Source organism: Pholcus phalangioides, unplaced genomic scaffold (genome assembly GCF_987345545.1).
Source record: "Pholcus phalangioides strain wild (caught in Gottingen) unplaced genomic scaffold, Ppha-v1.0 ptg000003l_1, whole genome shotgun sequence".
NCBI lineage: Eukaryota > Metazoa > Arthropoda > Arachnida > Araneae > Pholcidae > Pholcus > Pholcus phalangioides.
Window position 1 is genome coordinate 57490518 of NW_028301596.1, and position 20010 is coordinate 57510527.

Genomic DNA, 20010 nt, shown 5'->3' on the forward strand with positions numbered 1-20010 from the left:
TCTGATACAAAAAAAATCTAATGTGACACATTATGTGATATTTTTCAGCCCTACCTGAAGCTAGAGAAATCAAACGAAGGGAAAATTGATGGAACGTAGACGAATCATTAGTCCGAATCACCTGCATCAAGGATACTGCTAAACCAATGCATCCTTCATGAACTACAGGTAAGCAAGGAAGACAAAGGATTCTCAAGAGTCTCATCATTAGCCAATCAGTAAATACTAAAATAGGAAGAAAAGATAAATTAGCCAGGAAAAGTTACAAAATTATAAAAAATACGGTATAATTCCTTTAAAATCAAACTACTGAACATTATCACTATGCATGTACATAGAAAGTAAATAGTCTATAACTTGCAGTAAAGTACAATCTTATTTACCCGGGGGGTTATGTTACTGGAGTCAACACAGATAAAGAGATCATTGGTTAACAGAGTTCCTAGTAAAATCTGCTTAATTATTTCCCTGACTAAAACTCCTGAAGAAAGAAATGTAACTGAAAATCTTAATTATCCACATGTTTTTCAAGTGTCTGCCTTTTTTCCTTCACAGAACTTTTCTGACTTTTATAAAATATTTTACATCTTTCCTGAACATTTCTCATTTCCCTGACTTTCCAGATCGCTAGAAACCCTGGGAGATGATCCCAAAAATATTAATAAAAATCTGAGCTGATCACAAATTTGTTTACAAACAAATAAAAATGGAAATTTGATACATGATGGGTGTTTGTGTGATTTGAATTCAAAGGCTTCGATCACCACTTCATTTCTGAAGTTGAGCATTATTGCCAGGCCTAAAAAATAATCTGTTTTAAAGTGACGTCTCATCATTGACAGTATGCGTTTGGACTAATTTCATGCCATCAGACAAGTCTGTTAGATTTTTGTGAAGTGAACATAGAAATAACTTTCTCTTTTACGTTTTAATGCATCATGTAGAAATCGTTGGAACTTTGGTTAGAATTGCTCATAAAAGATGTGTTCGTAAAGCTTTTGTCTCCCAACAAACTGATACTTAATATATTTTCATGAAAAATTACACCCAGACAAAAGCAAATTTGACTTACATGTGCAAAATATAACCCTACCTCACCTGTAACTTTGGTGTATTATTATAAGCAAGGTCATCTTAAGAGCATCACTGGGTCTAAGACTAAGCAATGCGAATGGTTCCCCTCCAAATTTGACACAAAAAGGGTGATTGCCATGTGCAAGGACATCAGATGCGCCAATAGGTGCCTGGGTGAGCCCATACATTAAGAGGGCCCTAAATATTCAGTAAGAAAGTTACTGTTCAAAGCGCCCAAGCTTTCACGTGTCAAAGGAATTTTTTCTGGTACATTTCAAGGTATGTCAGATATTTCCTTGCTAATTAAAGCATTTTTAAGGAATATTTCTTTGCTCATTGCTAGGATTACTCTCACTTGTAACTCAGGTATCACTGAATAAACATTCACACAATTAAATAATTTTTATTCAGATTCAATATGAAATATGGTAATTTTTCCAAACATAGATTTCAAATAAAAGAAATTCACTAAATGTATTTAGCTTTATTTGTTATATATATATATATATATATATATATATAAATAAGGCAAAATAAATATATGTATATAAACTGAAGAGCCAAAAAAACTGGTACAGGCATGCGTATGCAAATAAAGAGATATGGAACCAATCAGAGTACGGCGCTGCGGTCGGCAACATCTATATAACACAACAAGTGTCTAGCATAGTTGTTAGATTGGTTACTGCTGCTACAATGGCAGGTTATCGAGATTTAAGTGAGTTTGAACGTGGTGTTATAGTCGGCGCATGAGAGATGGGACATATCATCTCCGAGGTAGCGATGAAATTTGGATTTTCACGTACGACCATTTCACGAGTGTACCGTGAATATCGGGAATCCGGTAAAAAATTAAATCTACAACATCGCTGCGGCCGGAAAAAGATCATGCAAGAACGGGACCAACGACGACTGACGAGAATCATTAAACGTGACAGACGTGCAACCCTTCTGCAAATTGCTGCAGATATAAATGGTGGGCCATCAACAAGTGTCAGTGTGCGAACCATTCAATGAAACATCATCGATATGGGCTTCGGAGCCGAAGGCCCACTCGTATACCCTTGATGACTGCACGACACAAAGCTTTACGCCTCGCCTGGGCCCGACAACACTGACATTGGACTGTTGAGGACTGGAAACACGTTGCCTGGTCTGACTAGTCTCAGTTCCAATTGCTTCGAGCTGATGGACGTGTACGGGTATGGAGACAACCTCATGAATCCATGGACCCTACATGTCAACAGGGGACTGTTCAAGCTGGTAGAGGCTCTGTGATGGTATGGGGCGAGTGCAGTTGGCGTGATATGGGACCCCTGATACGTCTAGATACGACTCTGAAAGGTGACAGGTACAAAAGCATCCTGTCTGATCACCTGCACCCATTCATGTCCATTGTGCATTCCAACAGACTTGGACAATTTCAGCAGGACAATGCGACACCCCACACGTCCAGAATTGCTACAAAGTGGCTCCAGGAACACTCTTCTGACTTTAGACACTTCCGCTGGCCACCTAAATTCCCAGACATGAACATTATTGAACATATCTGGAATGCCTTGCAACGTGCTGTTCAGAAGAGATCTCCACCCCCTCTTACTCCTACAGATTTATGGACAGCCTTGCAGGATTTCATGGTGTCAATTACCTCCAGCACTACTTCAGACATTAGTCGAGTCCATGCTACGTCGTGTTGCGGCACTTCTGCAGGCTCCCTACACGATATTAGGCAGGTGTACCAGTTTTTTTGGCTCTTCAGTGTATTTCTGTGTTTAAATAATTCAATATTCATCAACTAATTTCACCATATCATTACCCATTAATATCATTGCTAATACTGAAATGCTTTATGTGGAATTAAAGCTTTTTGCAGTACATAAAAAAAACATTTTATAGGGATAAAAGTATACACGAGAATTTTACCAAATGCCATATCAAACTGCTGATCAGTATTTATGACATCTTCGCTCTCTGGTTTCCCTGAAATTCGAGGCACAAACATCTGTGGAAAGCCTTCTAGACAATAACGAAAACATTTGATGAACTTGAAAAAATTCGAAAGCACAGCTGGATCAGGAGAATCTGAAGAAACTGAAAAGAAAAAGAAATAAAAATGATTTTCCTAATAAATTGAGACTGGAGCAACCAAGCTACCATAGAGATATCTGCTCTATAATATAACTAGGGCAGATGTTTCCAACATGAAAATTTTTGCAGAACCCAAACAAATCCCGAATATTTCTCTAACATACAGGGTGTTCTATAAAGGTAATGTTAGTTCAGCATTCCAGAATCCTCATTCTTAGCAAGTGGAAATTTTCAACAAAAAAACTTTCTTACGGTGTAATGTATCGTTAGACCCCGGCACAAAAGTCCCCCTTTGATTCAATCTGATCGGTGGTTTGGGTTAAATATTTTTTTACCTATCAGAATATGTATAAATATTTACCTTTGTTTTCCCGGAGGTAGATCGTGAGATCGACTGCCATATGATTGGTGATTGCGACAGACTCATCTCGGTTGTTTTGTTGTCTTTATTTATTTATTCAATATTGGTTGGCCGAGGCCTATACAAGGGAATGTGGTGATGAAGTTAGACAGAGATGATTGATGTCACAAAGAAAATCGGAAATTGTTTCACAATCAATAATGTTTGGAGGAAGGTTGTTCCAGTCGGTTATTGTTCGAGGAAAGAAACTACATTTGAAACAATCTGTGGATGCAAAGATGGGTTTCAATTTTTGTGAATGGTTAATTCTTTTTGAAAAGTAGGAAGACAGAGTTAGAAGGATTTTGAAGTACTGGCAGTTTCAATTTGAAACATGTAAATTTTGCTGATATTTCGACTGTGACATATGTTTTGTATCCTGAGACGTAAGGTACAGGTAATCTGATTATGCTGTGAAAAATAGATATTCCTTAATGCATAAATATTTGTTCCAAGTCAGTTGCAATCTCTCATTCCGATTGAAGCTAACATGAAGTGAATTTGCTAATTAATCATGCCAAGGTACTTTTACCAGCTGGTACTTTACAAAATAATGTTTACTTTGAGCTCTATTGCAGACCAAGTGGGGCAATCTCGTTGAGGACAATAGGGCCCTTTGGTTGTTACCAATTTCAAAGTTGGCACGATGTCGGGTTGTGGTGATCGAGAACATCCGATGATGACTGGATATTGGGCAATCCTCTACGACAACACACTAAGGCCTGGGGGTGATACAGTTTGCCGAAACTGGATTCTTTTTCTGGATTCTTTCTTGACTCAATATGACGTTCATATGTCATGGTCCACAGCATCTGAAATTTTGAAGAGCATCAACCCCACAAAACTGTTCAAGTATTTCACACTCTTCAATGAGTCCAAGGTGTCCGATCTTCCTGATGACTTGACAACTACTATGCTACCAAGTGCAAATATGGAAAACACAAAACTAGAAGATAAGCAAATCATAGAAGGACTCACCCATGGCTTACCTCCTAATATTCAATGGCTAATTATGGTTAATGAGCCGAATACAACTGAAGAGTGGTATCAAATGTGTCAATATGTGGCACTGCATTCTTTTATTATTTATAAGAACATTTATTAGTTGTCTTAATTTACTATAGAGATTGTCTAAGTTGTGTATGTTTTCGTAATACGCTCCTTCCCACACACAAATTTCATAATTTATATTTGAATAAACCCATGCATAGAAGATATCTTTCAAGAAGTTATTGTCAACTACGTATTTAAGTTTACAAAGAACTGAGTACATTTTGAGTTTTTTTATCATTTTTTCACTATATATGTTTCATTTTAGGTTATCTTGTATAACTATTCCTAAGTATTCATAATTGAACACTCTACCTATTTCTTCACAATTGCATACTGATACAGTTTGAGGTTGACAGTGAGTGTAATTTTACGTGGATTTCTGTACTGCTATTTATATTTCTTGTTTTTGTGCACATAAATTTAGTTTTTGTGTATTTATTTTTAATTTATGTTTAATTAGCCAGTGATTTATTTTTGTTAAATCCTTCTCTGTTCTTTTAACCAAACTATCTATTTCTGTATCCTCAACATATAAAACTGTGCCATCTGCAAAAGATATAATGCTACCATTTAGATTTAGTTTACTCAGTTCATTTATGTAAATTAGAAACAGTATTGGCTCCAAGACCAACCCCTGTGTGTAATGCTTTTTTTTTACTTCCTGAAAATTGCTAATTTTTTTCTCTATTATGACAGCTTGTCGTCTAGTGTAGTAGTATGATTTAAACCATTCTAAGATATTTCCTCTTATACCGGCTGAATATAGTTGCTCTGTTAAGATGTTTAGATCCACATAATCAAATGCTCACTTTAGATCCAAAAATACTATTATTAAATATTTATTTTCATTTATTCCATTGTTTATCAGGCCCGTTAATTTTAGAATTGCCATTTCCATTTTTTTTTATTTTTTTTTGGAATCCATATTGATTGGCTGCAAAGAATTTTTGATGATTCGAGAAATTGATCAGTTGGTATCTCATACATTTTTCTAAAATTTTTGAAAAAATCGGAGAATAGAGATAGGTCTATAGTTGTTAGTATCATTGGAATCTACAGTTTTATATATAGGATAATACGAGGGAATTTTTTAGTTCAGAATAAAATACGTCATTTGTTATTGAGGTATCCACTAAATCCTTTAATACATATATATGGTAGTGGAAGATAATGTTCATCATTTTAGGTGTGATTCGATCATAACCACTTGCTTTATTCTCCTTACCCTCTGCCACAATGTCTCAGTATATGGCTTTCAGTTTCAAGGTAGAGCATGGAATTTATTGATATGTATGAGGCATGGCCCCCACATGGGGGGGGGGGGCTGACAGGGCTCCAGCCCTGGGGCCCGGGAATCAGGGGGGGCCCGTGGAAAGATCTTTTGGATTTTTTTTTTTCTTTCAGATATGTCTCCCATAGGAAAATAGACAGGACTCTTTAATATCAATCATATCAATTTGTACTCGTATGGACGGATATCTTGAACTACGTACCTTAGATCTCATTGAAATTTTTTTAAACTATACACATGTACAAGTAAACGAAAAAAAACGAAACCCCCCACCCCGGAAACAAAGAAAAGAACATTGTACAAGGACGACCCCCCCCCCCCGGCTCTCATGGCAATCGTTCTATAGGAAGGAAGAAGAAAAGACATTGTGATAGTCATGGCTACTGAGACGTCAAGGACACCAGCATTTTGTGTGTCCTCAGGGCTATAGCCACTAGAATAATCCTTATCTACTCGTCGAGCGTGTGTAGGGACCTACACGGCTACCTCGCGACCCCTGCTGTTTCAGTTCGTAGAAGGCCATAATGTCTCGATAGAATGAAAATTCGTATTCCACAGTGAAATTGCCTCTGGGTGCCAATAAAGCACATGAACCCTCCCCCCCCCCCAACAACCTGGAACAGGGGCCCGTAGGCTGCGCTCTTCAGCGGACCCCCTCTATAGTGAACTAATAGTGTGGAAAAAAGACAAAAAATTACAAGAATGGTCCAGGCCCCAGGCCTGAAGCTCCGCCAGCCCCACTCTCGTGGCCGTGTTACGATACTAAGACAGCTTTGCTGCAAGCTTTGTATACAGTGGATCCCGCATTACTTTTTCCTCCTTGGGTCCTGCGACTCTCTGGTGCCAACTCTTATTACTGATACTCATCGAGATTTCTCGTTTAAAGTGTTTTCCCGCAAAAAGTATTGTACGAAATGGCTGTAATGACGTGTGTACTGAATCACGTGATTTCGCTCACGGCCCCTCCAGTAACCCTCTCCCAGTCGGAACAAATCAAGGGGTTTTTTCCTTGCTTCTGAAAAAAAAGGCTACATTCCGTATCAGCATTTTTTATTCACTGTACTGTCTTGAGTGAGGACACATCTCCCCTCAAAACTTCTATTCACAGACGATATTGTTGAACAGAAAAATATTTACGGTTCGCGTCTGCAAAAATACAGTTCGAAATCTTTTAGTAAAATAGTTGAATGAGTTTGAATACATAAAGGATTAATTTTTTTCCCACATGGATGAATCCTATGGTTCTAGCCCAAAAGAACGGTAAGCAAAACTAAAAATTTGAATTTTTTTAAAATTTTTATTTTGAGCATTAAGAGTTAACTATAATAAATCTATGTCAGAGGAGTTTGTCCCTGCATCGAGGCCAGTTGCGATGTTTGTTGAATTGTGTTTCATAAAGTTTAAAAACGATTATTTTTAATAGGGCATATCTACAAATTACAGAGTAACCTCGTTCATACATCACTCAGTTATACAACTTTCATGTTTATACGACGTTTAACTTGGGTAGCAATTGGTAACAATACATTTTAAACAACAAATACATTTTAATGTTAAAATATTTCATTCATTTATTTAACGTAAAACCTCAATTATTCGACGTTTTCACTTCAACTAAAATTCGGAAACTTTTGAAAAAAGAAAAACGTAATTTATATCCATCAAATGCGCACAAAATTTTTGTATGCAGTGAAAAAGCGTTGCTGCAACAGTTCTAGCATATTGACACCGCAAAAGACATAAATTTTAGGGCGATTGCTGACGAATATGAAAATTGCCAGTGAGATGGCTGATGACCATTTAGAGTGGACTTAGGTGATTTGTTTATTGCCTCTTTCTGAGAATACTCAGATGTGAAGAGTCCCAAAGAAATGGGTTTCAATTGTTTTGACGGCCATATGACCTTTTAGAATTTTTTCTCTCCCTATGTTTTCAACGTTATCCCGAGAGGGTGAGAAAGTCTACTGTAAGCACTTGGGGGGTACAGGTCTGCCGAAAATAGGTACACATGCACAGCAAGTTCTTTCGATGTGGTGCTTTGCTTGCTGACAGGGCCATCTTAAGAGCATCATGGGCCTCCGGGCCAATTGATTTTTCTGAGGCCCAACCTAGAGAATTCTCGAAAATTTCAATTACTTTCCATTTTTGTGAGGCCCCCCCCTCTTCTCTTGAGGCCCCCGGGCCGTGCGCGGGTGGGTCCATGCGTTCAGACGGCACTGCTTGCTAACTGTGTCAAATTCGTCGTTCGTAATGTCGGAAAAACAAAAAACGCTCTCTCTAAAAAAAATGGAAATTTTGGAAGAATTCAACAAGAATTTTAAATTGATAACGAAAGTTCATCTTGCAAACAGGCCCGTCATTTAGGGAAGCAACGCCGCCCCCCCCCCCCGGCTTTTGAAAAGACACTAAAAATGGTATATATATATACATTGAGTACACGTGTTTTCCCCCCTGGAAAAAGTTGCAAACCAGTTGAATATGTTCGTTTCAACTTTTTGAAACAATTATAAAGTATAGAAACAACCAAAGAGCAAGCTCCTGATTGATAATCACCTACTGCCAAAAAAAAAAGTCCAAGATGGGGAAATTTTTGCAAGTCGAGAAGATTGTTGCAATTTTGTACTCAGTGTCGTGTCCCAAAGGTAATGTTGTGCCAAATTTTATTTCTTTAAATGATTTGAAATGTGATTTAATTTCCTCTCAAGTATGAAATATTTTTTTAGAACAGAATGCAATTAAACACACAAAATTTTATAACATTTTATATGTATGAAGGAGGGGGGGGGGATAATTTTTTAAAAAGGCTGTTATATTCACTTCAATTTATACATAAAACGTTTTATGAAACGTTTTGACTCGGCCTCTTGAACGTCGTATAAACAACTGTAACAGAATTGTAAAGTTGCTCAGTTGAATAGATGAAGTGAACATAAATATTTGAATTATTTCAGTTCTCATACACAATTTTTCAGGCCGGTGCTTCAACCAAGGCCAATGAAAATAGTTTTCAGTATTATTACATTAACTCTTTAATTCACTAAATTTATTTATTCTTTTTGCACGCCTGTAGTGAATCGCCTGGCATAACGGAATCGCTTCGTTTTATCAAAAAAATCATTGCATGGAATAACTGCACATTAGAGCAGGGCGTCTCAAACTTTTTCCACCTGAGGCGCCCTTTCCCCCTATTCAATGCTTATCCGCGAGCTCCACCGGCTCTCCAGAACTGTTTAACAAAGAATATTTTCGAAAACCTCACACCATGACAAAGGTTGGAGGCACACAGTTTGAGAACCCTTGCGTTATAGGAATAATCTTTGATGTTCTAAATTGAAGTTAAATGTTTGAATTTAGCCATCAGGGCCGCAACTAAATGCTTGATCAGCCTAGGTAAGCACATATTTTGACATCCCCCCCCCTGTAATTTTGAAGAAGAGGCTATAAAAGGTGAATTTTGCACACTCTTCTGGTCCTGGGCAAGATACCTGCTTGTCCCCCCCCCCCAGTTGCGGCCCTGCCTACCATGGATCACGATCACCATTGGCGTATGCAAGTATACAAAGGGGGTTCGGGGTTCTAACCCCCCCCCCCCTCCAGAGCCGAGATTATAGGGAAAATTATTATAAAATTATTGCAGGAAAAAAGAACGTAACCCCCCACCATCGTAAAAATGGCAATACGCCTATGGCAATCACAGGTTTCTATGGGAAAACCATATTGCCTAACCAATTCGTTCTTTTAACTGGCTCATAGGCTGGCCCAATACAATAGAGCTCCTATTGTATTGCCTAAAATTATATACAAATCACATAATCATATCTCGAAATGTGACACACACACAATTATATTTATTATTTAGTTTAAATAGACAGTGAAACCTCGATATAACAATATTCTACGGACCAAAAAAAAAAATGTTGTGGTAGAGGGATTAAAGAGGTAACATTATCCTCACGTGTGATCAAATTTATGCTATTGTCATTTTTTCTATATCGGCATTGTTCATATCATCGGAAAATACGCTTTTATGTATTTATTCGTTATAAAAAATTGTAATTGATTAGTTTATTTATAAAATTCACTTAGATGTGTATTGTCCCTGTACAGAAGCTTACCGCATAGTGCTTTTGTGTGTCGTACACATAGTGCAGCGATACAAATAACGTTAACTTTCGGAGATCATTTAGTGCAAAATATTGTTGTAGCGATTTCAAAATTCTCCTAAAAATATCGGGTTATAGAGGTGTTTATCATAGTAGATGATGTCGTTGTACTGAGAGTTTAACATTAGGCCAGGCAATTCCAAACAAGATTTGAAAAAAATATCATGGTAGATGTATTTATTATCGATTAGCGTTGTAGCGATGTTTTGCTGCATATACAAATGCCGTATCCTATGCAGGATTTTCTCATGGGGGGGGGGGGAAGGAAGGGCATTCAACATTTTTTTCTTCCCGAAAGGGGTTTCTTTTTTTTTTTTTACTGAGAAAATACACCATAATCTTTTCTCAAGATTTGGGGGGGGGGGCCCGCTAAAAATCCTGGCCTGGGGGCACAGCATGTGGGGGCCATGGTATGAGGGCCTTCTTGTTCTATACAAGTGAATTATCTGCATTATCTTTATCATTATTTATATTACTTGTGATTAATTCTTGATTAAATATATTTGCAAGTTCTGTTTGGATTTTCAAAATCTGGTAATATATTTTTTTCAAATTTTTATTTAATACATTTCTTCTAATAATTTGCCATTGCAATCATTTATTCTTTTCGCACGCTTTAAAGTTCCTCTGGAAGTATTCTTGTTTTACCCTTTTTATATATATTTTCAAATTTTTATTATAACTTTTGTACTCGTTCTCATATAAGGTTATGTGTGGATATTTTTTTTTGTTTTTTGTGGTTTTTCCTTGTGGTTTATTCTGTCAATTATTTCCTTAGTTATCCATTGTTTTTATTTTCTTAGAGTAATTTTTTGTAACTTTAGTCCAGAGATTATTATTCAATGTTATTATATCCAAGAGATATCTGTATTTATTTTGTACTGAATCATTTTCTCGTATGCAATTGAAATTTATTTTTCATATGAATTGTTGAAACTTTATATAATCTATTTCCGTTATTTCATCATTTCATCATTCAAATTCCCTTCTTGTTTATCAAGGAACGTTATACTTCCTAATATTGGGTAGTGTGATGATAGAGTCAGTGATATCAGTGTTAAATACTATGAAGTTTTGTGAAGTATTCCTTTTTTGACCTATAAAAGACGTAATCTATACATGTGTGACTTTCCTTTGTTTCTCGTGTTATTTTTTGTGTAGTGGTTCGAATCCATTTATGGCCATGTCTAAATATTGTGATGTTCCCTTTGTTTTACTATATAGATCAATGTTGATATCACCAAAAATTAATATGTTGCTTAATTTTTCCATATTAATTTCTAATTCTTCATTAAATTCACTAATTGTGGATGAATGTGAACAGTACAAGACCAAAATATTAACATCATAATCTGTGAGTTGTATAAACAAATCTACTGCTGTAGTGAAATTAATGGGGTTTTTTTTGTGTTGATTTAATTTCTTTATTTATATATATCATTTAATAATTTATTTATACACCTTTGTGAAGTAAGTTAAGATTCTCTTTATTCTCATTAAGAACTTGCTTCATGAAAGTATATCTACATTCAAATTTTAAATTCTTTTCATTTTTCCACTGGCAAAAATATGGCGAAAACTATTTTTGCCTGGGTGATTTTTCCATGGTTTTTACCAGGGTTGGTGAAAAAAACCAAAAACCGGGTTTTTTTGGTTTAAACTGGTTTTTTTTGTTTTAAATAGTATTAACATTAAAAACGATGAAATTTCTGAAAAATCATTCAAACTTCCAATAATTAACTAAAATAAAATGTTTATTAATGTAAGTAACACTATTCCCATGCTAATTAATCAATAAATATTTATTACATTTTAACAAAAACCAACTTTTGCAATTTAATTATTTTTTGCTTAACTCAATGGATTACTTCGTGTGTTTGAAAATTCTTTTAATGTTATTATTAATCATATAATATATAAAGGTTTTTCTCCAGTTACTTTCAGTATACTTAATTAGGAAGCTATTTTGCAAAAAGTAATAAAAATTAGGTGAATATAATGTATTTAATGAAGCATAAATAATGCAGATTAATTAACAATAATTTATGATATACAGAGTGATTATAACTAAGGTTCTGATTTCAAAACACTGTAAAAAAATAACAATTGTCAGAATGACTTGAAAGTTGACATGAATTTTTTCTGAAAAAATGCAATTTTATTTGGTAAAGGGGAAAAAATACTTAAAAATGTAAAATTAATGACATCATCCAACATGTGGGAAATTCGCTCGCAGAATGGAAACGATAGCCAGTCATGGCAGAATGATACCTTAATTATAGCATTTCACGATTTCATAATTCATGGAAACATCACAAAAAACGAAGTAATTGAACAAATAACTACAACTTACTTAAGAAATGTTAAATATGTTGTCCACCGTGTTCTGGCTATGAGGTTGAAAGCACAAAAATTCTTGTTCAACAACAGAATCAGAGTATGCCATGGTCATGATGGGGATGTGCTTGCAATTCAGCTTTATTAAACTAAATGCCCCCCTCCCCCATTAATATTCCTGGGGAACTTCTAACATATAGGGAATGTGCTGGAGATTGCAATTCACCAAAGAAGTTGCAAGGGTTAAGGTGCATCCTGTCAAAATGGGTCTTCAGTAGCTGCTTTGCTGGTATTGCAATGTGCATCTTGATAGAAGTTCTATCCACACACTGATGCTGTGGAAGTGCCAAAATGATGTGGTTGCACAAAATCGATTATACTGCTGGCCAAGTACAGCATCATCTACTTGCACATTTTGCACTTTTTCTTTTGCGAAAGAAACTTCCATTGCTTCAGGAGTATCCATGCAAATTTTCAAGTCATTCTGATCAGTACCTGTTGTATAGTTTTGGAATCAAAACTTAAATTATAATCACCCTGTATATAGCTGATTATTTTTCATAAATCTGTTACTACTATACAGTAGAACCTTGATTAACTGGGCTTAACAGTGTGTGTGAAAGTATAAAAAAAACAACTATTGCATATTAACACTGGGAGATATACAGTAGGAGATGTGCTACTTCTTATGGGAATGAAAATGTATGTGAGGTAATGTAACAACTAGTACACTAGTCTTTGTCCTTTAAGGACAGCTGGTGTCTTTATTGGATTATAGGACCACCTGCCCCTAGCATGATGGTGTCACTACTGTAGCTGCTTCTTTGTGAAGGGAAAAAGAAACCCTGTGAGATAATACACCACTACATTTAGATGTGTGATGCAATCCTTATTCATGAATTTGCTTAAGATAGAGCATCAGAATGTAGCCAAAGGTTAAAAAATGTTGTAAGAATGAGAAATTTTGGCTTTTATATATATAACTTTAAATGGCTAAGGTAGTTCATATGAAAAATATATATGTATACAGTCGGCCCCCCGTATTCGCAGGGGTTATGATCCGGGGATGACCGCGAATACGGAAATCCGCGAATAACAGAAACCATAGGTTTTTTTTGTATATCTCGTTTAGTGAACATCATGAGAGAGAGCAGGGTGACGCAGAGGTAAAAAGGAATGTCAAAGAGGGTGCAGCGATTGTTGGCGATGTTTTCTGAAAGAATGTTGTGATTTATGTTTGCCATTTTTTCTTTTTCATATCATCAAGTATGTTGACAAGGATTCCTCTACTAATTTTTCTGCATGTGAAGAACGTAAAATAGAGGGATATATGTTATGAAAATAATCTATTGCTGATTTGAGCTTGCGAAGCACTTCCGCTATGTTACTTGTGGTTGAACTTGTCTTCTACTTCTTCATCTTGATCTTCATCTCGTGCAGCTTCAGTTTCAGGACCAGTTGGCTGCATTAATTCCTCCTCGGTCAATCCATTATCAAAAGAACTTTGAATAGCATGTATTCACTCTCAAGGTACCTCCTGACTTCCGGAACGAAACACAGTTTAAACCAATCCAGGAAAAGTGTTTTCATAGTCCAAGCCTTTTTGTTGTTCGTCCAAAATACTGGGAGCTTTGGCTTATCCTTCCCTTCAATGCTCATGGATTCGCAGATTTGAAAATTATAGTGGGCTTTATCATGCACCCATACGCATTTTTGCACAAAACAACATAGTAAGTCTATCTCTACTTGCCTTAAAACCAGGAGCTCGCTTTTTTCTCTTTCTTAACTTCTTTGCGGCGTTTTCTTCCAAAATAGTGTAGTTTCGTTAGCGTTAAACACCTGCTGATGTGCATAACCCTTCTCTTCAATAATTTTCTACAAAGTCTTCAGAAATTTTCTAGCTGTCTCCTGGTCAGCAGAGGCTTGATCGCCAGTAATTTTTGTATTGTGTGTCTGAATTGTTTCTTAAACCTATGAAACAACCTTTACTTGCATAAAATTCTGATGAAATAGACGTTTCACCAGCCTTTTCCTTATGGAAGAGTAAAAATTTTCGCCTTTTCTGTTATAATATTACAATCAATTGGAATACCTTTTTGTATCAGTCTTGTACCCACAAAAAATGGCATTTTCTGTACGAGAAACACGTGGATCCCGTAGGCGCTGCAAAGTTTGGACTGCCACGGGTGCAGCTACAGCCACGGCTGAACGAATTTCAGATTCCTTTTTCTTGATGCATTTCACCGTAGATTCGTTGATTTCGTAATGGCGGACCACAGCAGGTATTGACTTACTTTCACCAAGCATAGTTTTCGTCAATATATCCAATTTTTCTTATAAAGTTTTCACTTTTATTAGTCTTTTCAAAGCATTATCAGTAGCATTAGAAGAATGATCCATCCTAAACAAACACAGCTCAAATTTTGTAAATAAAACACGTGAATGACGATTGCTGAGTGTTGTCAAAAAAAAAATTCCAATGAAGGGGAAAAAACCGCGAATACGGGGGGCAAACTGTATATATATATATTCTGCCACTTTTATGAGACTTTTTGAAAAAAACCACTTATAAAATCTTATGTCATTTAAAGATATACCATCAGAATGTACCCCAAGGATATAAAATGTGGTAAAAATGGATCATTTTGGCTAATAATAAACCACTATGATATTTTTCAAGGAAAAAAAATATATTTAGGCAACTTTTATTTGATTTTTTGAAAAATACTTTTTTAAAAAAACCACTTGGTTAAAACCAAGGTTTAAACCAAACAACCCTGGTTTTTACCACAGCTTTTTCCACTATGGCAAAAACTTTTCAACCCTGGTTTATGCCTATGGGCCAAACTCTTTGGGACTGCCATGGCTAAAACACTTTTTTTTAATTAACTTAAATAAGAGTTTCAAATAATAATATATAATCAGCTTCTAAATCACAATTCTATCCAACAATAAAAATGGTGCTCACCTTTCTTGAATTCTTCCAACATATTTATCAGAGATCTGTTTAAAGTTTTCCTGAGTTTTGTAGCTGTCATCTCTGGTTGTCCATTCTCGTTGGCTCTGAATAATAAAAGAGAAATGAGTGATTTCTTCAGTAGACCCCCCCAATACCAGAATTTTCCACAGACCTTGTATAGAAAATGTTTAATATAAAAAGGAAAAGTTATAGTATAATCTGTCAATTTTTTCCCCCCAATGGATTGACGATAAATCGCCAAGGCTGTTGCTGATTCCTCTCTTGCCTTTTTTTCTCCGGTCTTCTATTAGCACTGTGTGGGATGCCACTTTTTTTCTTCTAGAACATTTTGTTTCCTTCCAAATGAGTGTGAGATGGTTATAATATGTATAGCATATTTTTTAAATGACTTTAAAAAACCGTTGAAGTACAGTGAAATTCGCCTAGGTGACCACCCCCACCTTCACAGAGTTTTCCTCGGAATGGACAATAGGCTACATAGACATAATACAAAAATCACCCCCATTCCGCGGCCACCTTCGCATGTGGTCAGTGGTAAACCCTTTTGTGCAGTTTTTTTCTTCTTTCTTGAGCATTCAGAGCTGGTAATTCTTTTTGTATAACCCCTTATGATCTTCATACATCAGCATAAATGCCTTTTCGGATCAATCAGATTTTCTGTTTATGTATGACACTATCAGGTTGAAAACATTTGTAAATATAGGATGACAAGGGCTAATGCTATACGGTTGCTGCTAGCTGGTGAAACAGTTAAAAAATTTGCTCCAGGGTGACAGGGCAAACCAGACAAATATAGTCTTTACTGAATAGGTAAAGGATGTGGAAGTTTTGGCTTTGAGGATACTTTCTTCAGAGATTCAGTAGAACAACTGTGAGGGAGTAAAAGAAAGGTGAGGAAAGAACACACACGTCCAGGTACTTGCTATAAAGAAAGAACGGATCCCAGTTAATACAGATTAAGGCATTGATCGGATGATCTGGTATTTTAATTTCTACATAAGATACAATGCAACTTCGATATACATAGCGATACCAAACCAAGAAAAAATATCTTTGTAGAGGAATTATCGTTATATCGAGAAGCAACATTATCACCACGTGTCATCAAATTTATGCTGCTGTGGGCAACGTTTCTAAATCAATGTTCTTAATATCACCAAAAAATGTGCTTTTGAATATTTATCCGCTGTAAAATATTTTAATTGATTAGCTGATAAAAGAAATTCAGTTAGATGTGTATTGCTCCTGTAAAGCGATTTATCGCAATACACTTTGGTGTATCGCACAAAAAATATCAATACCAAATACTTTCAATGATAAGATGATGCTCAACACCGATATTATTAAATGTCCTTGGAAGAACTGAACCATGTGATGAGATTAAAAAATATACTGAAGGCTGCTCCAAACAATATTTGAAAAATAATGCTGTAGAGGGGAGTATCGTTGCAGCGAAGTTTCACTGTATATGTATCTGTTTTGTGGGCATTGTAAGTAAATTGAGCATACAGTTTTTTTGTGACATTGAAAACCGTTGTTTTGATATGCCCCCTGAAATGTGCTTTTCCTGTCATACAATCCCTATTTGGTGGCATAGGCGGAGATAGACTCGGAAGTCTGGGGGGGGGGGCAAGGTCATTATTGCTGGGGAGCAGGATGATGATGTCAATTCCTGCACAACATATACATTAGATCTGCCCACTCCCTTTTTGACGCTGTATCTCCACCCATGTTTGGTGGTCACCTCCACAGACAACCATTTTTTGCAGAATGTCGGGTGGCTTGGAGGAGTTTCACTGTATTTTTTATTCTTTCCTCTAAGTACGGCACAGTCTTGGACCTGCTTGAAACGAAGTAAAAAAAACAGTGAATTTGTTTATTATATGAAAACTTTGTTATATCCATTGTAGCTTGAAAAATGGTATGATTAAGCAAAATAAAACTAGTCAAATAAAAAGTTTTCTCTTTTAGTAGGGTCCTGGTCAGTGAAACATACATAAAGTACTATATTTCTCCTTCACACTTTTCCGATCAATGTAAGAGAACAAAATGTAAGAGCTGTATATATTTCTAATTTCTAATGAAAGAGCTGTGTCCGTATCAGTGTGAGGTCCTTCTCTGAATATTTTTTTACAGATGTTCCAATCCCATTGGATTCTTTTTCTTTCTCAATTGAAATTTCTCTTCAATTCCTCTTTGCTCTTCAAAACCATGAATAATGAACTTTGAGTAATCTTGAATTTCTTTGATACTCCACTCTTAGTCTGTTTTTGGCTTTAAGCTAACTGTAGGCTTATAGCTCATATTTTGAAAGCTATAGAAAACGCTTCACATTTGGACATTCTGAAAAGTTACTCGAACACGATACCAGTACCATAAACAATGCCTGAATCTAGCTAAAAAGAAGTACCAAACAGGGACATCGAAAGTGTTTCAGACCTGTGGGTGCTCGAATCGAGTTTTACGTAGGAAACTTTGATTTCTGAATCAATTCTGAGGCTACTCTGATGGGTGATAAAAAATATTGTGTGTGGGGAGCACCCACAATATCCCAACTCTGATGCCACTGGTGACAAATGCAACAAAGAACGTATTAAGAGATGGTATTTTTTTCAGCTCAAAACTGAGAAATTGAATTTTCTGGATGTTATGCCGAAACTAATATTGCAAGGGTAAACTAAAGGTATGCAAGGGGACCTGGGTTCGATTCCCAGAGGAGACAAATCACTTTTCTTTCCAAATATTAGTTTCAGCATAGCATCCAGAAAATTCAATTTCTCAGCGACAAAGACGTTTTGGAGGTTATAGTCTTAAGAATAAAATAACCTTTCTCTTCTTTGTTCCAAAAATTTCTTCAAACAAAACTGGACTCAATGAAGAACAGTGACAAAAAAAAGCAAAAGAATATTTTACAATAAATACTACTACTACTAAACCACACATGTACATCATCCATATCAGGGTTTAAGCTGGATAAAAAAAAATTTTGCAAAAAAGCAAAAATGGGGAGAAAAGCTTTAACAAAATGCTACAATGCTAATGCAATGATTGATGGTTGGATGTCTACTCGTTCCGTACCTCCTGTATGCATTTTTGCGAAAGTGGCTACCACTTCTTTCGCATTCTAAGATTTTCTCTCGCATTTTGCGAAAAATACAACCATAGCTTAAACCCTGGTCCATATTTCTCTGCAAAACTTCTAACATGGTACATGTTGGAATGTGTGTGTACGTGCAGTGAACCTTCCATGAAGTTTATTTCTGTGTAATGCTTGTTATGTGTAGTGCTGCCATCTGCATCCATTTTTCTAACTATGCATGAAGTGTAATGATTGAATAATGTACCATTGTAGGCCTGTTGCTCTCTGCGGCGAGATTTTTTTAACAGAGAGATCAGCTCGCATTTGCGCCTTGAAGTTGGGAACTTACAATAAAAATACCAAAAAATGCACCAATAGAATGTCTTCCAGAAAAAAAAAGGAACATTTCAAGCTAAGTGTAATAGAAAAGAAAATTTTCAGATAAGATTTAGATAAGAATACGAAGAAATTCGTGAAACTCATTGTTTGAAAACTGGTTGAAAATTTGTTATAAGCATACTTTGTTGAAATCGATGTTCATTATAAGCAATCAAAATAACACAGATAAGCTATACGAAATTCACGGGGCATGGAAAAATTTTGTTATAAGTGAAAATTTGTAATACCCATGTCTGTTTTAACCGGGTCCGACTGTATATACTGTTTGGTTTGTTTTCTACAATGTAATTTGTGGATTGGATTATTTCTTTTGGATATCCATCTCTTAAGTTGCACCTTTAATATTTATTACTTTTTTTTGCATTATATCTGGAGTTTTAATCCTGCGCGTATTCACTGAAACAGAGACTTTTATGCACAGGTAGTTTTATTATTTTTAAAAAAAGTCTAGGTTTTTAATACAGAGAATATTTATTTATACAACAGGAAGGACCGTTGTTCATTTAAAAGAGTCCGAGTTTTTATTTTTTATTATAGAGAATATTTATTCCAAAACCATGTTATTGTTGTTAATTTCCAATCTGATATCTAGTCTAGGATGTTTTACTTTTAATATGAATCCCTTACTTCAGAGGTTCTCAACTTTTTCCAGCTACAGCATCCCTTATCCCTAATAAATGTTTATACCCAGCTCCCTGGAGCAATTTGACAAAGAATTTCTTCCAAAAGTGTTTGACAGCACACCAGGGTGCCACTGCGCACAGTTTGTGTGAATCCCTGCCTTATGTAGTCCAAAACATTTCATTTTTACTCTGTATACCTTATGATGATGCTTCGATGTTCCACCCAGAAATATTTATTTATATACAATCTTTTGCAAAAAAACCAAAAAAAACGAAGCACCATGAAGAAAGTGACTGTTTTTATTGAAATATGTATAAAGCTCATATACACAGATAATGAAAGTATCAAAAATTCAAAGCCATAGGACCCACCAATGGCTAGCAATTGCACATTGAATGTTAAAATCAATAATTGGTGAACCACCCTCCTTGGCGGCAATGCATGCTTATATACGTTGATGTAAGGAGTGATAAAAATTCCTAATCTTCTCTTGCGATACATTGTGCCAGGCATTCATCAATT

General features: G+C 35.8%; 1 protein-coding gene across 2 annotated transcripts in view; it reads right to left on the reverse strand.

Moving 5' to 3' along the window:
* The window catches only part of LOC149089001 (serine/threonine-protein kinase ATR-like), a 159354-nt gene that overhangs the window by 136702 nt on the left and 2642 nt on the right, over positions 1-20010 (reverse strand). For both annotated transcript variants that reach the window (XM_089251216.1, XM_089251211.1), the window contains exons 2-4: positions 15375-15469; positions 2998-3165; positions 55-225 (exon numbers count right to left, since the gene is read on the reverse strand). In XM_089251216.1, the coding sequence (XP_089107342.1) occupies positions 55-225; positions 2998-3165; positions 15375-15469 (434 nt within the window). The remainder of the gene's footprint in view (positions 1-54; positions 226-2997; positions 3166-15374; positions 15470-20010) is intronic.